Consider the following 17,684-nt stretch of genomic DNA (forward strand, 5'->3'; position numbering starts at 1 on the left):
GCAAGACTTCCAACTTTCTTTGGTACAGAGACAGATAAAATACATCAAACTCTTACTCTAAAGTGCACAATAATGTACATTATTTCTATAATTCCATATACCATTCTAATAATAAAATCTCAAATTCAAAATTCCAGCAGCTGATATTGATCACTAAGAACTGAAAGTTAAACTTCTGATGAATATGTAAGAGCAGAGGAAACTGTTCCTTCCTATTAATTAATCTCAAAGCCAAAAGATAACATAAAATTTGAAACTATTATTCCACTAAAACTGGTTAGATAAAAGCACAATGCTATGTTAATTGTGGCTTGGGAAAAGATTCCATAATTAAGTCTGCAATTACACACTACAAATTCAATTTTGCATAATTAAGTCTGCAATTTCAATCATACATTGTGACAGTTGTAAAACAGGCCCTAATGTAAGCACATCCGATTTTATTACCTTTTTTGAGGTGGTCTATAACCAAACCCATTTTTCACTAGGGGTCATTTTTTGCCAGAAACTGGAAGTTACTACCAATTCCCGGGGGACGGGGGGAGTCATGTGACTGCAGGATGTTGCAAATGGCCATAAATAAAGGCCAGTTGCCAAGTGCCCAAACTGAGGTCACGTGACTGGGGGAGGATTTAGATGGGCTGTTGGTCTGAGCTCCAAGCTTGGCAATTTGGTTGCAAATGTTTAAGCACCTTTTGAGGAGACATCGTCAGTGCGCTTTGAGTTGACAATTCAAAACGTACTGAGGATGTCTCCTTGAATAGTGATGAAACGTTTGCAACCAAATTGCCAAGTTCGGAGCTCGGACTAACAGCCCAGCTACCAACCTGAGCTACTTATATTTTAATACATTTCAACAACGGCTTAGAAAGCCGAACTTCAAACTTCTAAATCCATTTTTAGGGGTGTTGTAACTTTGAAAAGTCACTAATGACTGTTTAAATTAAGGATTATTTGTAAGTTCCATAAATATGGCCTGTTTCAATTTTTATATATAATAAAATATTTTTATTTTCTCAAAATGAACTAGCAATATGAATATAAGAATTGAACACACCGCATTCTCAGACCCATTTGTTCAACTGGTTAGAGAGGGTATTATAGCAGACAACAAAATGCAGCTGATTTTATACCCTAAAACACAGTTTGGGAATATTCAATTAATCTATATATAAACCCAGACGAGAGCTCAAAATCGACACCAAAGCACATATATTCTTAGGATGATTTACTTGAAAATACATCAATTCTTCTCCAGCTGTACAACCCCTTGTGTACAACACTGCTTCTTTTATTCAAACCAATGCAAGCTGACCATTTCTACAGATTCACTGCTGTCCCAGGAGATGGTAGAACGAGAAGAGTAAATATGTATTCATAAGTGGTAGTGAAGGGAATCTAACCCTGTCATCATCTTCCCACATGAGGATTTTTTAAAGAATGCCATCAGTTCTGAATTTAAACAGAGTTGAGAAACAATGCAAAGTTGTTTATAAACTTTGTAAAGGCATGTTGATTTATATGATAATTGCAGTTTTCCAAATAGACTGAGTAGGACTCAAAGTAGCCCTCGGGGAATGTATTTTGGCTCTAATGATAATTGAAGTACTAACTACAGGCTGTTTTTTTATTATGCAACTATTAATATAGTATGTAAGCAGACATAGTGTTCTAGGACAGCTCTCAATATTGCAAATCATCCCACCCTTCAAAATGCTTGTTTCTTAGTGCAAACATTTTACAAATACTTGTGGATATTGCAATAACATCTATGTAATTGACCCTCTCTTCTTTTGGGTGGTAGTATCTAAACATCTATCAGGGATCACTGTTGAGGACTCAAATCAGAAGTGTGCATTAAGATACAAATCTTAAGATTTAAATGGCAACTTAAATATTGTTAACTTTCACTTACTAAATAAAAGGATAAGGAGTAGGCTTTCTGGTGACCAAAGTGTAAACAACGCAACTCTTAATAACTGTAAAATCTCAGCCAGTGAAATCTGAAAGCCATTCCAGCCAACTGATGGCTGCTCCTCACTTTACAGTCTTGGTTGCACACAAAATGTTAAATGGGCATTCAAGCTTAGCTTAAGCAACAAGATGAACACAAAAATGAAAATAAATACATATGGTGCTACATCAAAATTAGAAGGCAACAGGTAAGAAAACAAACTTTTGAAACCTTCAGTTCAGTCCAAGGGTTAAAATAACTAAACAGAAATTAAAAACAAGTGATAAACAAGGCAGAGAAACTGAATAGGATGCTATTCCCAAGAGCTGATAACATGATTTGTGTGGTATCAAGGAACACAGACATCTGAAGGGATGGCAAGAGGCAGCAAGTGATGAGATGCATGCCATGATGGTTTTGTGCAAATTATTATTTTATTCTGTTTATTTATATAACGACTTGGGATTATTTAAAGTACAGAGTCATACAGATATGGTAATCACTAACTGTACAATCTTGGTAATACCTTTTTTCCACATATAAATATGTTTTTCTATCATTTTTTCCTCTTCTTGCTTGCTTTTTCTTTAAAAAAAAATAATAAAAATTGAAGAATACAGAATAGAAAACAGAACAAGTGTGTGCATTATGATGTGATTCATAACATAATTACATAATTACTTTTTTGTAAGATGACAGTATGATGCATGTTGTCATCATTACAACAGCACTGTGATTTAAACCAATACTTTTTCCAAGAAATACAATTTTATCATTCTAGTGTTATTTTGAAGTCTAACAATTCAGTTTTAACTTACATTTTAAAAACAATAACTTGCTCTGTGAGATGGTTAGTCTCCAAATTTGATAAAGTTTGATATAAATAATAAAAAGAAGTCCTGAGAGATATTCAGAGTAAATACGCAGGATATGATTAGAAGCACAAAACATGAGGTAAAGGTAATATGGATTACTAAATTAATGAATTAATTAGCTAATTTATATTTTTATTACAATTTCATAAATGGCAAAATAAAATTCTTTTCTATTCTATAGATGGCAAAATAAAGTTCTAAAATAAAATTCCATTTATTAAAATGGAGGCAAGCCTTTTTTCCCCAACCTTCATGGTTAATATGCTGGCTTTCTGCTTCTTTATGATGTATATGTTTCATAGTTTCCCCAGGAAATGAACAATATATTCTGAATGGTATATCAATGGAGAAAACTGCAAACATAGGTGCTCTAGGTCACTTCTATTCAGCATGACTATTAATGATTAATAATAATAATATTAATGACCTCAGATGCCATTGTGTATACCTAAATCTATGGAAAGCTATATTGCTACAACCAGATGATAGCACTGTGGGTTTTTAAGCTTATTATAATAAATTCTTATGAACAAGTTATTATGCCTGTTACTACTGCAAAGTTTGATTAAATAAATATGCTTATTAAATAACTTAATATAATGCTATCAATTCCTAACAATATACTCCAGTCCATCCAACAATTCCTTGGTCACCATGCTTTAAAATTAACTAGCATTTTTCAAAATGTGTAAGCTTTCTCCTTAATATAGGAATGCTGTTCTATGATTTGTATGATGCAATAATTAGCAGTAAATGTTGATTTGATGCTATGATATCCATGAATATTAGTATAGGAATCAAAATATTTTTTACTTCGTATTATGCCAATGTTTCAGAATATTATCCTATCATTTGATTATGTGTTTTAGCTTTACTAAATCCATGTATTGGGATTTATTGCTATCCATATATGTTCTCATATGTAGTCATCCCCCTCCCCACATATATTAGGCTATGAGAAAGAACTTACTGAACTTTTGGTTTTCTTCCTGATTGATTCTACATAATTACATTTTTTAAAAAATTAGGAATGGTCCCAATCTGCAATTTAAACAGTGAAAAAAAGCACAAAATTTACAGGGGCCAAAACAGGGCAACTGCAGTTAACAGTGCCAAATCAACATCTGTGAAACCTCTGAATCATATTAGGATCTCACTTAAAACTGAGCTTTCCCTTTTTTTCAAGAAATACCTTCCATTTATATATTAAAAGAGCCAAGAAATAAGTAATCACAGGGTAATTTCCAAAACAAGCAACCCTTTTCCACTTTACAATTTCTCATTATTGGGTTTGAAGCCAAACTTTCAATTATCTTCACTTTTGCCAGCTTCAAAACAAGCAGGCCACCACAAGCCAGTTATTATTATTATTTTTGCATATCGAGTCATTTTTGCAAGAACCTGGTCTTGGGGGGGGGGGAGGGGCTCCCTTATCTAGCCATTTATCCCTTTCAAAAAAAGTTGTTACAGGTAGAAATTACCATAGCTTTTTTTTTTCTATTTAAAAAAATCTCCTGGTGCATCTTTGAAGGATAGCGTGGTGGCATTTTCAACAGGACACTTTTTCCAGTAGTTTGAACCATCACTGCAGGCTGGACTATAACGTTTTTGGGAGTTGGGGGTTGGGTGGAGAACAGGAAGAGGCAAAAGTTCAGTGAGTTCACTTTTCTCAACAGAAAACATGAAGCCAGCAGGGTTTTCTGTTATTGTTGTTATTTTACAAGGAGAATAAAACTGACTAGAAGGATTAGAACTTCCTGGCTTACTAATACATTTATCTGCATTTTTTCCTATCTTAATTATGGGAATAATTAAGATGCTGACCGAGATTACATGCTTTATAGAAGCAAAGTAAAACAAGACTAAAGCCAGAAGAAAAAGAGACCCAAACTGTGCAAAACATGGGTTTGTCTTTGGCCTGGTTTCAGGAAAATTGCAGAGTCCAGAAAATCTTGACTCATATCTTAAAAGGTGAACCAATGGTGTGTGAAGAGGGGATCCTGTGTCTTTTCTAATAAGAATACTGTATGCAATTCAGAGCTCCTTTGAAATCTGAAAGACCATGTTAGTTCTGTTTCCTGCAACCACCTGATTGTTGCCTATGAAGATTCTCAATCATTGAGTCGTGGTGCTTGCAGTCCAAATGGGAAGGGAGGGAGAGAGGGAGGAAGGAAAACCAGCATTGCTGCATGGGAGCTAAAATCTCTAGCCATTAATACATAAATATGTAGAAGACAAACGAGACTGAACCGCACTATCAGATCACAGGTGAGGCACATTAATGGCAAAATAATTTGGAATTCAAAAATGCATAATTTTCCTTATTGTAAATCTACTCCTGATATAATACTACACAGAGTTATTACCTGTACCTCTGCTACTATTCTGGCAGTAGCAGCCACCTCCTGTTTGATTTCAGAATGCTCTGAATAACACTAAGTGATCAGAGAACAAAGGTTAAATCTTTCAGGAGTCTTTCTTGCACAGACAGGCTTTGGGGAAATAAAAGAGATTTGTGCACAAGAAGATCCTAGAGGATCATGTTCCGATGAGAAGCCAAAACTGTCCCATCTTCAAGACTCAGGCACATCAAACAGAAGATCATTTTCTTCTCCAATTTCCATGGAAGTTAAGAACTTTTCATGGTCATGTTGATGCTTTAGAAAAAGAAAAGGAAGAGTCAGTACAATGGGTTGTTATTACATATGTATCCAGGACTTCCTCTAAGGAGCAAAGGGCAGAATACACATATAACTAGCCCTGCCCAGGCCCAGACATTACACATGACAAAACCTGAACCATCTCAAATATCATTTGAACTTTTACTCTTTTCTATATAAAGAACCTGGGAAAAAATCCAGCCTGTCAGATCGGATGAGATGAAGAGACATAATAGGAGAAAGGCAGGCCCATAAATAACCTGTGTCATGTAGAGTTTATAGATGACCACTATCCCCTTAAATTATAGCAGAAATGTACTGGGAGGTAGTGCAAGTTGTTAAGCCAGGGATCCCCAATCCCCGAGACATGGACTGATACCAGTCCACAGCCCACTAGGAAATGAGCCTCGCAAGCGAATGAAGCTTCATCTGGGCATGCATTGGTTCTAGGCAGGGGTGGGATTCTACAGGTTCGCACCTATTCGCTAGAACCGGTTGTCAACATTCTAAGCAGTTTGGAGAACTGGTTGTTAGAAGAAATTACTGGCCTAATCCTGTGAGGAAGGCAGGAAGGAAACATTCTGGTGTTGCTTATAGAAACTGCCTCTCTGTTAACCCTTATTACATTCTTGGCAGGACCAGATTTCCTGTCTCAGGAACTTCTCTGGAGTTTTCTTTCCTCTCCTTTGCTGGTACTTTGCTTGTGTGGAATGACCATTCAAAGTTACAATGGCACTGAAAAAAGTGACTTATGACCATTTTTCACACTTACGACTATTGCAGCATCCTCACAGTCACAAGAGGCCAGGTGAGGAGATGCGTGCCTCGATGTGAGTGATGTTGAGTTGTCCATGCCCAGCCGGTCACATTACCACCAAGGCACGCCCACCAACAAACCACACCCACAGAACTGGTTGTTAAAAAAATTGAATCCCACCCCTGGATCTAGGGATGGTGTGAAACCCACACAAATATACACACAGTCTGTGAAGAAATTGTTTTCCACAGAACTGGTGCCCAAAAGGTTGGGACTGCTGTGTTAAACAATAGCATTATGTGGACTACCCTGCCTCACTGCATTCTGGACCAGCTATAGAGCTTCTGAATGGTCTTAAAGAGCAGCCCCATGTATACTGCATTGCAATAGTCCAGAACGAAAGTATGAGTAACCATGAGCAAAGTCTCTCTTTCTAGGAATGGGCATAAAGGGCCCATAAGATGCATTTGTGCACAGCTCCACTTACACTTTGAGGAGTAAGTTCAACATCAGAAAAATTCCCAAATTGTGCATTGGCTCTGATAGAGTGCGTGCATATCCATGGATGGAACTGGAAAATCTCTGGTCTTGGGACTCTAAAACCCATGCCACTTGGTCTTGCTAGGGTTAAGCTGGAGCCTGTTCTTCCCCATCCAGACCCCACAGCTTCCAGGGAATGGGAAATGTAGTTTGGAAGCTTCATTTGGGCAGCACAGTGTAAAATGAGAATATATGAGTACTATCAACACACTGATGGTACTTAACCTTGTGCCAATGCTTGATGTTGCTCAGAAGCTACAGGTAAATATTAAACAAGAATGGGGAGAGAGTCAAGTTCTGCAGCACCCTGCAATGTGGAGGTCTAAAGCTGGATCTCTCCTTCTTCACCAACAGTGACAGGAACTGGCCGGAAAGGAAGAAAATCCAGTGGCCCCCTCACACCCACCATCCTTAGTAGATCCAGAAGGATATTCCAATCAATGGTATTGAAAGCTGCTAAGAGATCAAGAAGGATCAGGACAGATGCACTACCTATATCCTGTGCCTGCCAGAGATTATTCACAATTACAGTCCATGCCATGTCAGCAGTATAACCTAACTTGAAACCTGGCTACAAAGAAGAGGAAGTTGTAAAACGGAAAACTGTCCAACCCTATTGGATCTAGTGATGGCATCTTAGGGAATGAAACTGTTTCTTTCAAAATAGATGGAACTGTCCCTTTCTTAAAGAAGCATTCACCACCACATGGATTCCAAACATATCATTGCCTAGGAGGTCCTAACCAACTAGGTGAGATAAGGAACTAAAGACAAAAGGCGTGTCAGAATCACAAAAACTCTGCTCATGCTCACGTGACTCCCCCACACCACATGCCTCTGCGCGTGTGCATGCAACCCCCCCCTGCACACTGCATACCTCTGCGCAGGTGCGTGTGTCTCCCCTCACAAATACACAGCAGATACCCGACAATCAGCTGGCTAGCGGGGGACGTGCACACATGCGCAGTGGGGCTCTTCCGGGCGACCTCTCGTGTGCTGGCAGAAGTGGCTCTGCATGCCACTTCCGGCATGCATGCCATAGGTTTGCCATCACGGCTACAGAGCAAACGTTTATAAAAAAGCTTTCTTCCTCTAGTAGTAGTTACCATTATTGCACTTTTTATTAATGGATTAGTCCAAAGTATAATGCCATGCAATACCATAGCTGATAACAATTATTACCAATAATAGTCAATACACTGATCCTTTGGACTTTGGTCCCATTTTCAACTCAATAAAAGAAGAACAACTTTGTCAAAAATTAAAAGATTATCGTTGTAGATTAGAAGGATATTCTATAATTACAGTCTTTTAAGATTCTATAATTTACAGGCCTAATCACGATATTAATAATGGTATTGTCATAATTAACTTTCATGACCAACCAACTCTGGACATGATGCTTAATACCTCTTAGTTCCTTTACAAAATTGGGCTGAATAAAAATTTTAACAGTAGGACACCGCAACTGAAAACAATAGGACTTAATGAGTCATCTGAAGTCTAATTAAAAATAAGTACAGTCCTATCCAATGTTTCTCTTACAACTTGCAGAATAATAACTACTACCAGATTCATCCATTTATTGTTTTAACAATTAAACACGAATGTATATTTCTTCTAACATCATATCGCTTTCATAAACTATAAAAATGATACTGAACACATGCATAACACTTTTTATAAAAAAGATTTATGTACAGCAGTCCTCAACTTAAAACCTTAGCTTAGCACCTGTTCGAAGTTACAGCGTCACCTAAAAAAAAAACCCCACCCTATGAACAATCCTAACATTTACTCAAGTTCAGGTATTTAGAAGGGTTGCAGTGTCCTATTGGTCATTTTGTGACTTCCCCAGCTGGCTTCTGACAAGCAAAGTCAATGTGAGGGAAGCCAGATTCTCTTAACAATTGCATGATTCACTTAACAATTGCAATAATTTGCTTAACAACTGTGGCAGAAAAGGTGGTTAATTAGGGGCAAATCACTTAACAGCCGCTTTGCTTAGCAATGGGGTCTCACAATCATGGTCTTAAGTTGAGGATTACCTGTACTATTTGTTATTCAAACCACAAAGGCAAATGAAAATACAACCCTGTGAAAGATTTTACAGTGAATATAAAAGGTGACAGGACAAACAAAGAAGAAGGTTGGATAGATTCCAGAAAGATATAATAAAAAGGTTGTTTCATTAAAGCAAAGTTGCAAATTGTACCTATTGTCTTAAATTAGTAAAGTAAAAGTATTAACATAGACTTTAGTAGCCTCATAATAGGGTTATGTCAGGTGTTACATTTATAATAAACCTGGTAGCATTTTTATCTAACTTTATCTTTGTCAAAAAAATAACTTTTATCGAAACGTTTATCTGCTAGTCTAATCAGCCCATATAAGTATTTGGATCTCAGAGACTACCAACTTCTTCAATGTCTGTTGCATAATGTTATTATGAATAATACTCATAGACATTGGCTTGTTTATGAAATTCTTACTCCTGTTGGACTGAAGTTATTTCGGGCTCATTTGAAAGACAGCTTGCTCTGAAGGCAAGGAAAAATGAAAAATAATAAATACATTCTCGTTTGTTAGAGACAGAGATTTATAAATACATATTTACTTTAAAAGCAGAACAAAGGTATTTTCACAAGCAAAGTTTATTATATATATTATGATGTCATCATAAGTCATCAATGTTCATTAAGAAATGTCTCCCAAACAGTAAACGCAAAAAGTTTAGGTGGTAGAGTGTTATGATACTTTTCTTTCTCGATTCTTCTTCTTTTTTTGCTGTTCATAGCAGCAAATTAATTAGAATATTGAAATCAATTACTGTAAGAAGTTTCAAAAATAATTCATTTAAAGAATTTATAGTTGAAATTGCACTCCCATGAAAATGACCTTAAATAATCCTGAATGTACTTATAGAGACTTCAACTTGCCTAAGCATAAATAGGATCAGGCTATAAGACAGTCGTATGAATACAGCTTCATCCTTAATACTGGCTGGAAAATTTATCCTACAAAAATATTTGTATATTAAACTATATTTTCTATGATTCAGTGAGCTGTTGCACTGATATCCATTATTACCGAATATAGCATTGGATATATGCTATAAGACAAAGCTTTAACTTTGAGTATGAGTATGAGATTATAATAGTTATGACAGATTTTCTTTTTTTTATATATATAAATTTTATTGAATTTACAATTAAAAAAATAACATAACAACATTACATAAGAAACAGAGAGAGAAAAGAAGAAAGAAAGAAGAGAAAGAGAGAGGAAAAGAAAAAAATGCTCGATCTTGAACCGAAAAAGGAGAAAAAAGAGTATAAAGAGAAAAAAAACAAAGAGACGGAAGAAAAAGAAAATACATTAAAACCAGACAGATATTCTTTTGACAGTCTGCAAGATCCAATTCTCCTACCTTACTTTAAATATACACATCTTATCACTATTTATGGTTATTTATGCTTATTTATGCTCATTGAACAGTTTATCTCTGATATAACCAATTATACCACGCATTCCAATTATTATCAAATGCTGAAGACTCTTTATTTTTAAGAGCTATGGTTAAATTGTCCATTTCTGCGCAGTCACATATTTTCTGAATGACCAATTGATCTGTAGGTAAACGGGAAGATTTCCAGCACTGGGCAAATGCTAATCTGGCCGCAGTTAGAATATGAATTATTATATATTTCGTCTTTTTAGGAAAATGTTTATCAGAGATCCCTAGTAGGAAGAACTCTGGTTTGTATTCAATTTGTTCTTTGGTTATCTCCTCCAGCCATTTTCTAATTTTTGCCAGTATTTCTGGGCTTCTTTACAGGTCCACCACATATGAAAGTAGGTTCCCTCTATGTTTTTACATTTCCAACATTTTGGACTAGAGTTTGGGTTCATTTTCGCAACCTCGAAGGGGTAAGTGCCATCTATATAACATTTTATACATATTTTCTTTGTACGCCGCAGATTTTGTAATCTTAATGATTCTATTCCAGATCTTTTCCCATTCTGTTAATGTAATGCTTCTTCCAATATTCCTACTCCACATTATCATGTTCCCTTTCACTATCTCTTGCTCTAATTCTACCTCCAATAAATATTTATAAAATTTAGAGATATTCTTTTTATTTGATCCTAATAAGATTTTATCTAAGTGTTGTAATTTGCTATAGATTCCAAACTCTTTGATATCTTGTTTGTATCTACTATGGATTTGTATATATAACCACTGATCAATTTTAAATCCCTGTTCCTGTAAGTCCTGTCGAGTTCTTAATTTTCCTAAAGGGTCTAATAAATCTTTATATTTAGTCGTTTTTGTTATATCCAAATTGTTGGGATGAACCATTGCCTCCATTGTTGAAAGCCAAATCGAATTTTTAAATAATGTTTTTACATATTTTTTCCAATTAGTTAATAGTGAATCTCTAATAAGATGTCTATGAAAGTACGCCTGTTTAGTTTTCCCCACATCCCATAGAAATGCGTGCCATCCTCTCTGAAGGTCGTGCCCTTCCAAGACTAGAGTTCTTTTGTTCCGTAAATTGACCCAGTCTTTTAACCATAATAAGTTGGCTGCCCAATAATATAATTCCCAGTTTGATAGCGCTAGCCCACCCATTTTCAACTGTTCTGAACAGCTTAGTTTATGCAATCTATCAAACTCTTGCTTGTAGTCATTATCAAGTGTACTAGGATTGTAAGCAGATAGGCAGCTCGCTAAAATTACTTTGGGACATGTTCAAAATAGATGCATCTTCACAATAATATATTGGAGTTCAACTTCACAGCAGCAACATATTCAAGCTTTCTGAAATGGCTGCTTCAATACATAAAGTTACCACTATAATTACATAATAAGGTAATAACATATGCATTTTTCAGCATGCTATAAAGCTCATGCAATTGACATTGGTACAGCCAGTCTAGCAAAAGATTATTTGGGCTTGCAGTAACTCAGTAGTGATTGGGTGTTGGTAAATTTACCTGTGAACGACCTTTCTATCTATGCTGCGAGAGAGCCCAGGATGGGTAGATTCCTTCTTATGATGTCATTAAGCTGAGTCTGTACTTATATATAAAAAGCCAGGCCCCGGGACTATCCCCAGCTTTGGCGAAGATACTTGACAGACTGAAGAAGTGTCTCTGAAAGCAAACAATCCAATACATTAACATTCCTTACCATCTCCGGACGAACCAGGGGAGGAGCTGGGCTCTCTCGCAGCATAGATAGAAAGGGCGTTCACAGGTAAATTTACCAACGCCCATTCTCCTCCATGCTGCAGCGAGAGCCCTTGCATGTCCATGGGCAGGTCCTCGTCTGGCCAATCACTCCAACAGTGAAACCACTTGCTGAAGAACCCATCTGCCAAAAGCCGCTGGCGCCAAGGCAAAGGAATCCAGAGGGTAATGTCTGATGAAGGGAGACAGGGATGTCCATGTGGCCGCTCTGCAAATCTCTTCCAAGGACGCCTGGGTGGCCCAAATGGCTGTAGTGGCTGCACTTCTGGTAGAGTGCGCCGTTAGACCACAGGGTACTGGAAGAGCCACCACTTTGTAGGCTTGTGCGATGCACGTCCTGACCCACCTTCTAATATTAAGGGAACAGGCCTTGTTCCCCAAGTGAGAAGGGGAAAACGAGACAAACATGGCTTCTGTCTTTCTAAAAGGGGAAGTGTGTTTGATGTAAATTCTAAGAGCCCTTCTGACATTTAGAGTATGCCACTTGCGCTCTAAGTCATGGTGTGGAAGGGGACAGAAGCCAGGTAACACAATGTCTTGGGATCGGTGGAACCAAGTGTTAACCTTTGGGATAAAGGAGGGGTCCAGACGGAGAACAACCCTATCATTGTGAAAGGTGCAAAAATCCTGCCTGATAGAAAGGGTGGCCAATTCTGACATCCTTCTGGCCTAAGTGATAGAAACGAGGAAAACTACCTTTAGAGTTAGGAATTGGAGAGACACTGTTCTAAGGTGTTCATAGGGGGGCTTTGTAAGGGCATTAAGAACCAAGTGAAAGTCCCATGAAGGATACCTGTGCACCACAGGAGGGTGTAGGTTGGAAGCCCCTTTCAAAAATCTCCTAACTGAGGGGTGATGGGACAAGGAAGGAAGTGAACTCCATGAAAGAACTGAGAACCGCTACCTGGTGACATAAGGTATTGGGAGCTAAACCTTTCTCCAAGCCATCCTGAAGGACTCTAAGAACCTCTGCCAACTGGGCTGAGGAAGGAGAGAGACCCTCCTTGAGGCACCATTGGGAGAAAACCCTCCAGGTGGCATCATAGAGGCACCTTGTAGAAGGTTTGTGAGACGCCTGCATGGTGAGGATAACCCTCTCTGGGAGCTTAGCCTCCCTTAGCCGCTGCTGCTCAAGTGCCACACGGTCAGCTTGAGCCACTGAGGCTCCAGATGGGTCAGGGCTCCTTGGTGCAGGGAGATGTGTTGGGCCAGGAATTCTCCAAGGGGAAGCCACAGACAGGTTGACCAGGTCCGCAAACCAGGGCCTCCTTGGCCAATAGGGTGCCAGGAGAATTAGCTCTGCTTGTTCTGCCAACAGCTTCCATATGACCACCAGAATGAAGGGAAGAGGGGGAAAGGCATAGAGGAGACCTGCAGGCCATTTGCACCGAATACCATTGGTCCCCTCTGCTCCCTGGCAAGGAAACCTGGTGAAGAATCTGTTGATGAGCATTTTGAGGAGTGGAGAAGAGAACCCCCTCTGGAGTTCTGAATCTGAGGGAAAGATCCCTGAATAGGGACGGAGGAATGGACCATTCTGCATGGTCGACTAAACTCCAATTGGCTTGGGAATTGTCGACTCTGGAAATGTGATCCTCTGAAATTGTCAGCAGGTGTTTCTCTGCCCATAACCCAAAACGTTCTGCCTCTCTCATAAGTGCCTTGGATCTTGTTCCCCCTGTCTGTTGACGTGTGCCTTTGCAGCCATATTGTCCGTTAACACGAGAACATGGGAGTGACGATAGAAATTCCAATTGTAGCCCTGACCTAACAGTGTTGAGTACCCAGGAATCCATCACTGACTCTTCCCATTTGGAGGCAAAGAAGGCTAAGCGACCTCCGATGGGTGGGGAGAACGAGGTATTACTTAGAGCGACAGAAGGCATGACCCCTCCCCCCCAAAAGTGCCATTTACCAGCAGAAGGTTGTTGCCTGCCAAGTGGTTCTTGACGTTGGTCCTGGTGTTGAGAATATGCCCTCTGTGGCTGAGGAAACCAGGAGGTGGACTCTGCTCAGAAGGCAGGTGGGCGATAAGGAGCTGGGCGATAGTCAGCTTTTTTCCCCAAGGAGGAAAGAATTTTAAGTTTATCTCTGGTCTCAATGAGATACGGGTCTAGAGCCTCGCCAAAAAGCTTGTCTCCTGCACAGGGGGCAGAAGCCAGTTTCCGTTTATGGCGTGACTCCACCTGCCAATTTCGGAGCCACAGAAGCCTTCTTGCCGCCACCAAAGATGCCATGGCTCTTGATGCAAATTTGGCGGAATTGAGGGTGGCATCCACAGTGAATTCCGCCACTGCTCTAATTTTGTTAAGGTCATGATGAGATCTGAGGCAGGCAACTGGTCCTGCAGTTGGTGCAGCCAGCATAGAGATGCCCTCATGAAAAACGATGCAGTGGTCGAAGTTTGAACAGCCCACGCAGCTGCTTGGTGGTTGCGCTTGAGGGTCTGTTTGGAACACTTGTCCTCTGGTTTAAGTACATCCTCTGGCTCAGTGGGAGTGCCAGAAGAGGAGAATGATGCCACAACCAGAGTGTCTACTGAGGGCACTGCAAGTGTGTTGGCTAGGGATGTGCTGAAATAGTAGAACCGCTTGTCCAAAGATGATGGACGAGGACCTGCCGAAGGGGAAGCACACTGTTCCTTGACCATGTCGAGAAACAAAAGGGGAGAAGGCAAAACCTCTGTGTGTACTACTGGCTTGGAGAAGAGCGGGTCTCCTTGCTCGGAGGGTTCCCCTTGTGGTTCAAGTGCTTCTTCCTCAGGTGACAGCCTGGCAGTGACCAAGGCCTTGCTAAGTAAGGGTTTAAAGAGGGCTGGTTTAAAGACTTATGCAGAAGAGGGCTGATCTGGACAAGAGTCTTCTTCCTCTGAAACATTGCAATCACAGATTTCACCCTCTTCGCGCTCTGAACGAGAGGAGCAACTGTGTTCAGATGGGGAGGCACCCTCTTCCCTTTCATACTCCTCCCATTCTGCCTGTGAAGAATAGACCCTGATGTCTTGGGGTCTGTGGAAATCTCATTACGGAGGTAAGGAAGCCATATACTGAGAAGGGAGAAGGGCCTGAACCCTTTCCACAGGCTGAAGAATCTGTTGAAAACCTTCAGCCAATCCCCGTCTAGTGGCTAAGGAAACAACATCTTGGATCTCCCTGGGCCTGTTATCAAAGGTAGTGGAGGCCTGAAGGCCAGCTGCAGTGGGCATGAAGGTGGCTTCCAGCCTGATCTGGGAGGCCTGGACTCTGGGGGGAAGAGAGGGGGCATAGGACCCAGAAGTTTGCTGGAAATATGGCCCAGACCTGCTGAAATCCTGAGGATCTAGTTGTTCCTCAAATGCCTCAGGGGACCAGACCGGAGGGCAGGGGTCCAAAGGCTCCATGAACAACTTTCCCTCCTCTGGGGGGGCTTCTCTGGAAAGCCTGATGTTCGGCTGGCTGGAAAGCCTATTGCAGTTGCCCTCTCATTTGTTGAATAGTCTTGTTAAATTGCCTCTCTAGAGCCGCATGTCTCCGTTTCTCTGCCTTTAACTCAACCTGAGTTGTCTTCTTAGGGGCTAGAGCCTTAGCTCTGATTTTTGCAATAGGTTGTCTGTGTCTTTTCCTTTTAGTGGGTTGGAGGGCCTGTTCCACTGGGGGTGGGGGAAGCTCTGCATGAGCACTGTCCTGATCCATTTTAAATTAAACAAGGCTCAAGTGTTGAGAGAATGGCTCTCAAAAGTGCTTAAGGATGGCAGAGGGTGGAATTGGGTCTTTGGAGCCCTGAAAATGGCCACTGGGCCACTTAAAATGGCCGCTCACCACATGTCTGAAGAGACTGCACTCCAAGATGGCTGCTGCTCATCGATAGCTCCGAGAAGTGAATTTTGCTCCTTAGGCTATTGCGAGCCCCGAGCGATCAGATCAGCCAGAGAATGAAGAGATTGCTGCCCATGCAATCAGCGGGTTGGCTCTATTATCAGTTTGCCGATCAGTTTTACGATCGGACAAACTGTGGCTGTGGGGAAGGTCTCAGACGCTTCCCTGCTTGCCTAGCAGCACTTGGGAAAACGTTGCTCTCAGCCTTGCAGGAGAACGGAGCCCCGCTCTCCTGAAGTTGCAGCTGCCCGGATCCCCAGGAGCTGATTGAAGCAAGGGTAGCTTCTGTAGAAAATCGCTGAATAAAACGCTAACGCTTTCAGAGACACAGCTTGTGATTTAAAGAAGCTGAGTCAAAGCTGGGGATAATCCCAGGGGCTGGCTTTTTATATACAAGTACAGACTCCGCTTAATGACATCATAAGAAGGAATCTACCCAACCTGGGCTCTCGCTGCAGCATGGAGGAGAATCTTTCTGTCAGTCAATTTTAATAAATTCAATTCAGTGATCTTTAGTGGATATAATGAACAAAATCTGGACTTTTGACAAGAAGAAGCTTTGCCCCAGGTAATAGACAAACAGTGTTATGAATGACACAACAATTGTATATTTGAACATTATGTTCATTTTATGTACAGCTACATATATTTTATAATTTTTAAAAGATATAGATTATATGTGTGTTTATATATGAAAAATTCAGCATGTAATGAATATTTGACTCAAAAACTCATTTCCCCATCAGTCCATTAAATGGAGAGTTCTATGTAATGCTATGCCTCTCTATCCTTCTACATAAAATCAATCTTCATCATAATGTAAATTCCTGGGCATCAGTGGAACTATGTTCTCTAAAAATATCATCCGTTTTCTTAAAGGGGCCTAGATTGATATAAAATATATAAATGGCACCATTTTATCATCCCATCTGCCAAATGTCCTATCCAACTCGAGCCTAGACAATTAATAGGTAATAACTTTCACCCAAAGAAAAAATGAGCAAAATTATTGTTTTAAAGAAAAACTCTAAAGCTGATAGAAAACACATTCATTTAAGAAATAAATAACCATATACTCTAGAATCCCCTTTCAAGTAAATTTCTTTGAATATAATCTGCATTTTCATTTGTAAGATATAGTGCATTATGGATTTTGGTGACATAAAGGCAGTAAGTGGATGCATTCAAATTAAAGACAACTTTGTTTGTTTTTAATTCACTTGTAAGATTCCTTCTTTACCCTCAACTGCCTGTATTTTGGCAACTTCTCCAGCCTTAATATCTCCAGGTTATTGGAAAGTTAATATTATTGAATATTGGCAGCCACTGAAAGTGGACTTGGAACATACAAAGCCTTAGGGATTACCAATTGTGCACCATGTCCTAAAAATAATATTTTATTTAGCAGTTATGATTAGACTGAACTACTGCTGAAGTACAATTCCCAGGACTCCCCAGGCCACTCTGCAGAAATGCCATTGAGAATAGTGAATATTATTCCTATGTAATATTATGTAGCAGTAATATTCCCTATTCTAATGACACTCTGTGTTGTCCCGTATAGAATTAATATGAATTTTCTTAATAGTTAATCCTTTTTAAGAATGAAAAAGGAATATAGTTTATTATCAGAATTCTGTCTTACTTTGCTGATGCCTCCTTGAGCTCTTCATCCAGTCTGTATGAGTAAAGGTTATTGGTGAAGGAGAAGAAGCAAGCAGAACATAAAATAGAAGCGGGGAAAAGCAGAATGTCAATCAAGCAAGGAACATGCTTTTGAAATTATGC

The 17,684-nt window shown here is 39.5% G+C and overlaps 1 protein-coding gene across 4 annotated transcripts in view; it reads right to left on the bottom strand.

The window, feature by feature from the left end:
- Positions 1 to 2,369: 2,369 nt before the first annotated feature.
- PRUNE2 (prune homolog 2 with BCH domain) overlaps positions 2,370 to 17,684 on the bottom strand; it is a 124,537-nt gene continuing 109,222 nt past the window's right edge. For 3 of the 4 annotated variants that reach the window (XM_087926742.1, XM_087926744.1, XM_087926741.1), the window contains 3 exons: positions 17,542 to 17,574; positions 9,279 to 9,326; positions 2,370 to 5,486 (listed from right to left, as the gene is read on the bottom strand). In XM_087926742.1, coding sequence (XP_087782868.1) covers positions 5,459 to 5,486; positions 9,279 to 9,326; positions 17,542 to 17,574 — 109 coding nt within the window. In that variant the 3' untranslated portion in view covers positions 2,370 to 5,458. The remainder of the gene's footprint in view (positions 5,487 to 9,278; positions 9,327 to 17,541; positions 17,575 to 17,684) is intronic. The other variant, XM_087926743.1, reaches the window with a different exon arrangement.

This window comes from Pseudonaja textilis, chromosome 2 (genome assembly GCF_049901715.1).
Source record: "Pseudonaja textilis isolate UNSWEBS1 chromosome 2, rPseTex1.2, whole genome shotgun sequence".
Lineage (NCBI taxonomy): Eukaryota > Metazoa > Chordata > Lepidosauria > Squamata > Elapidae > Pseudonaja > Pseudonaja textilis.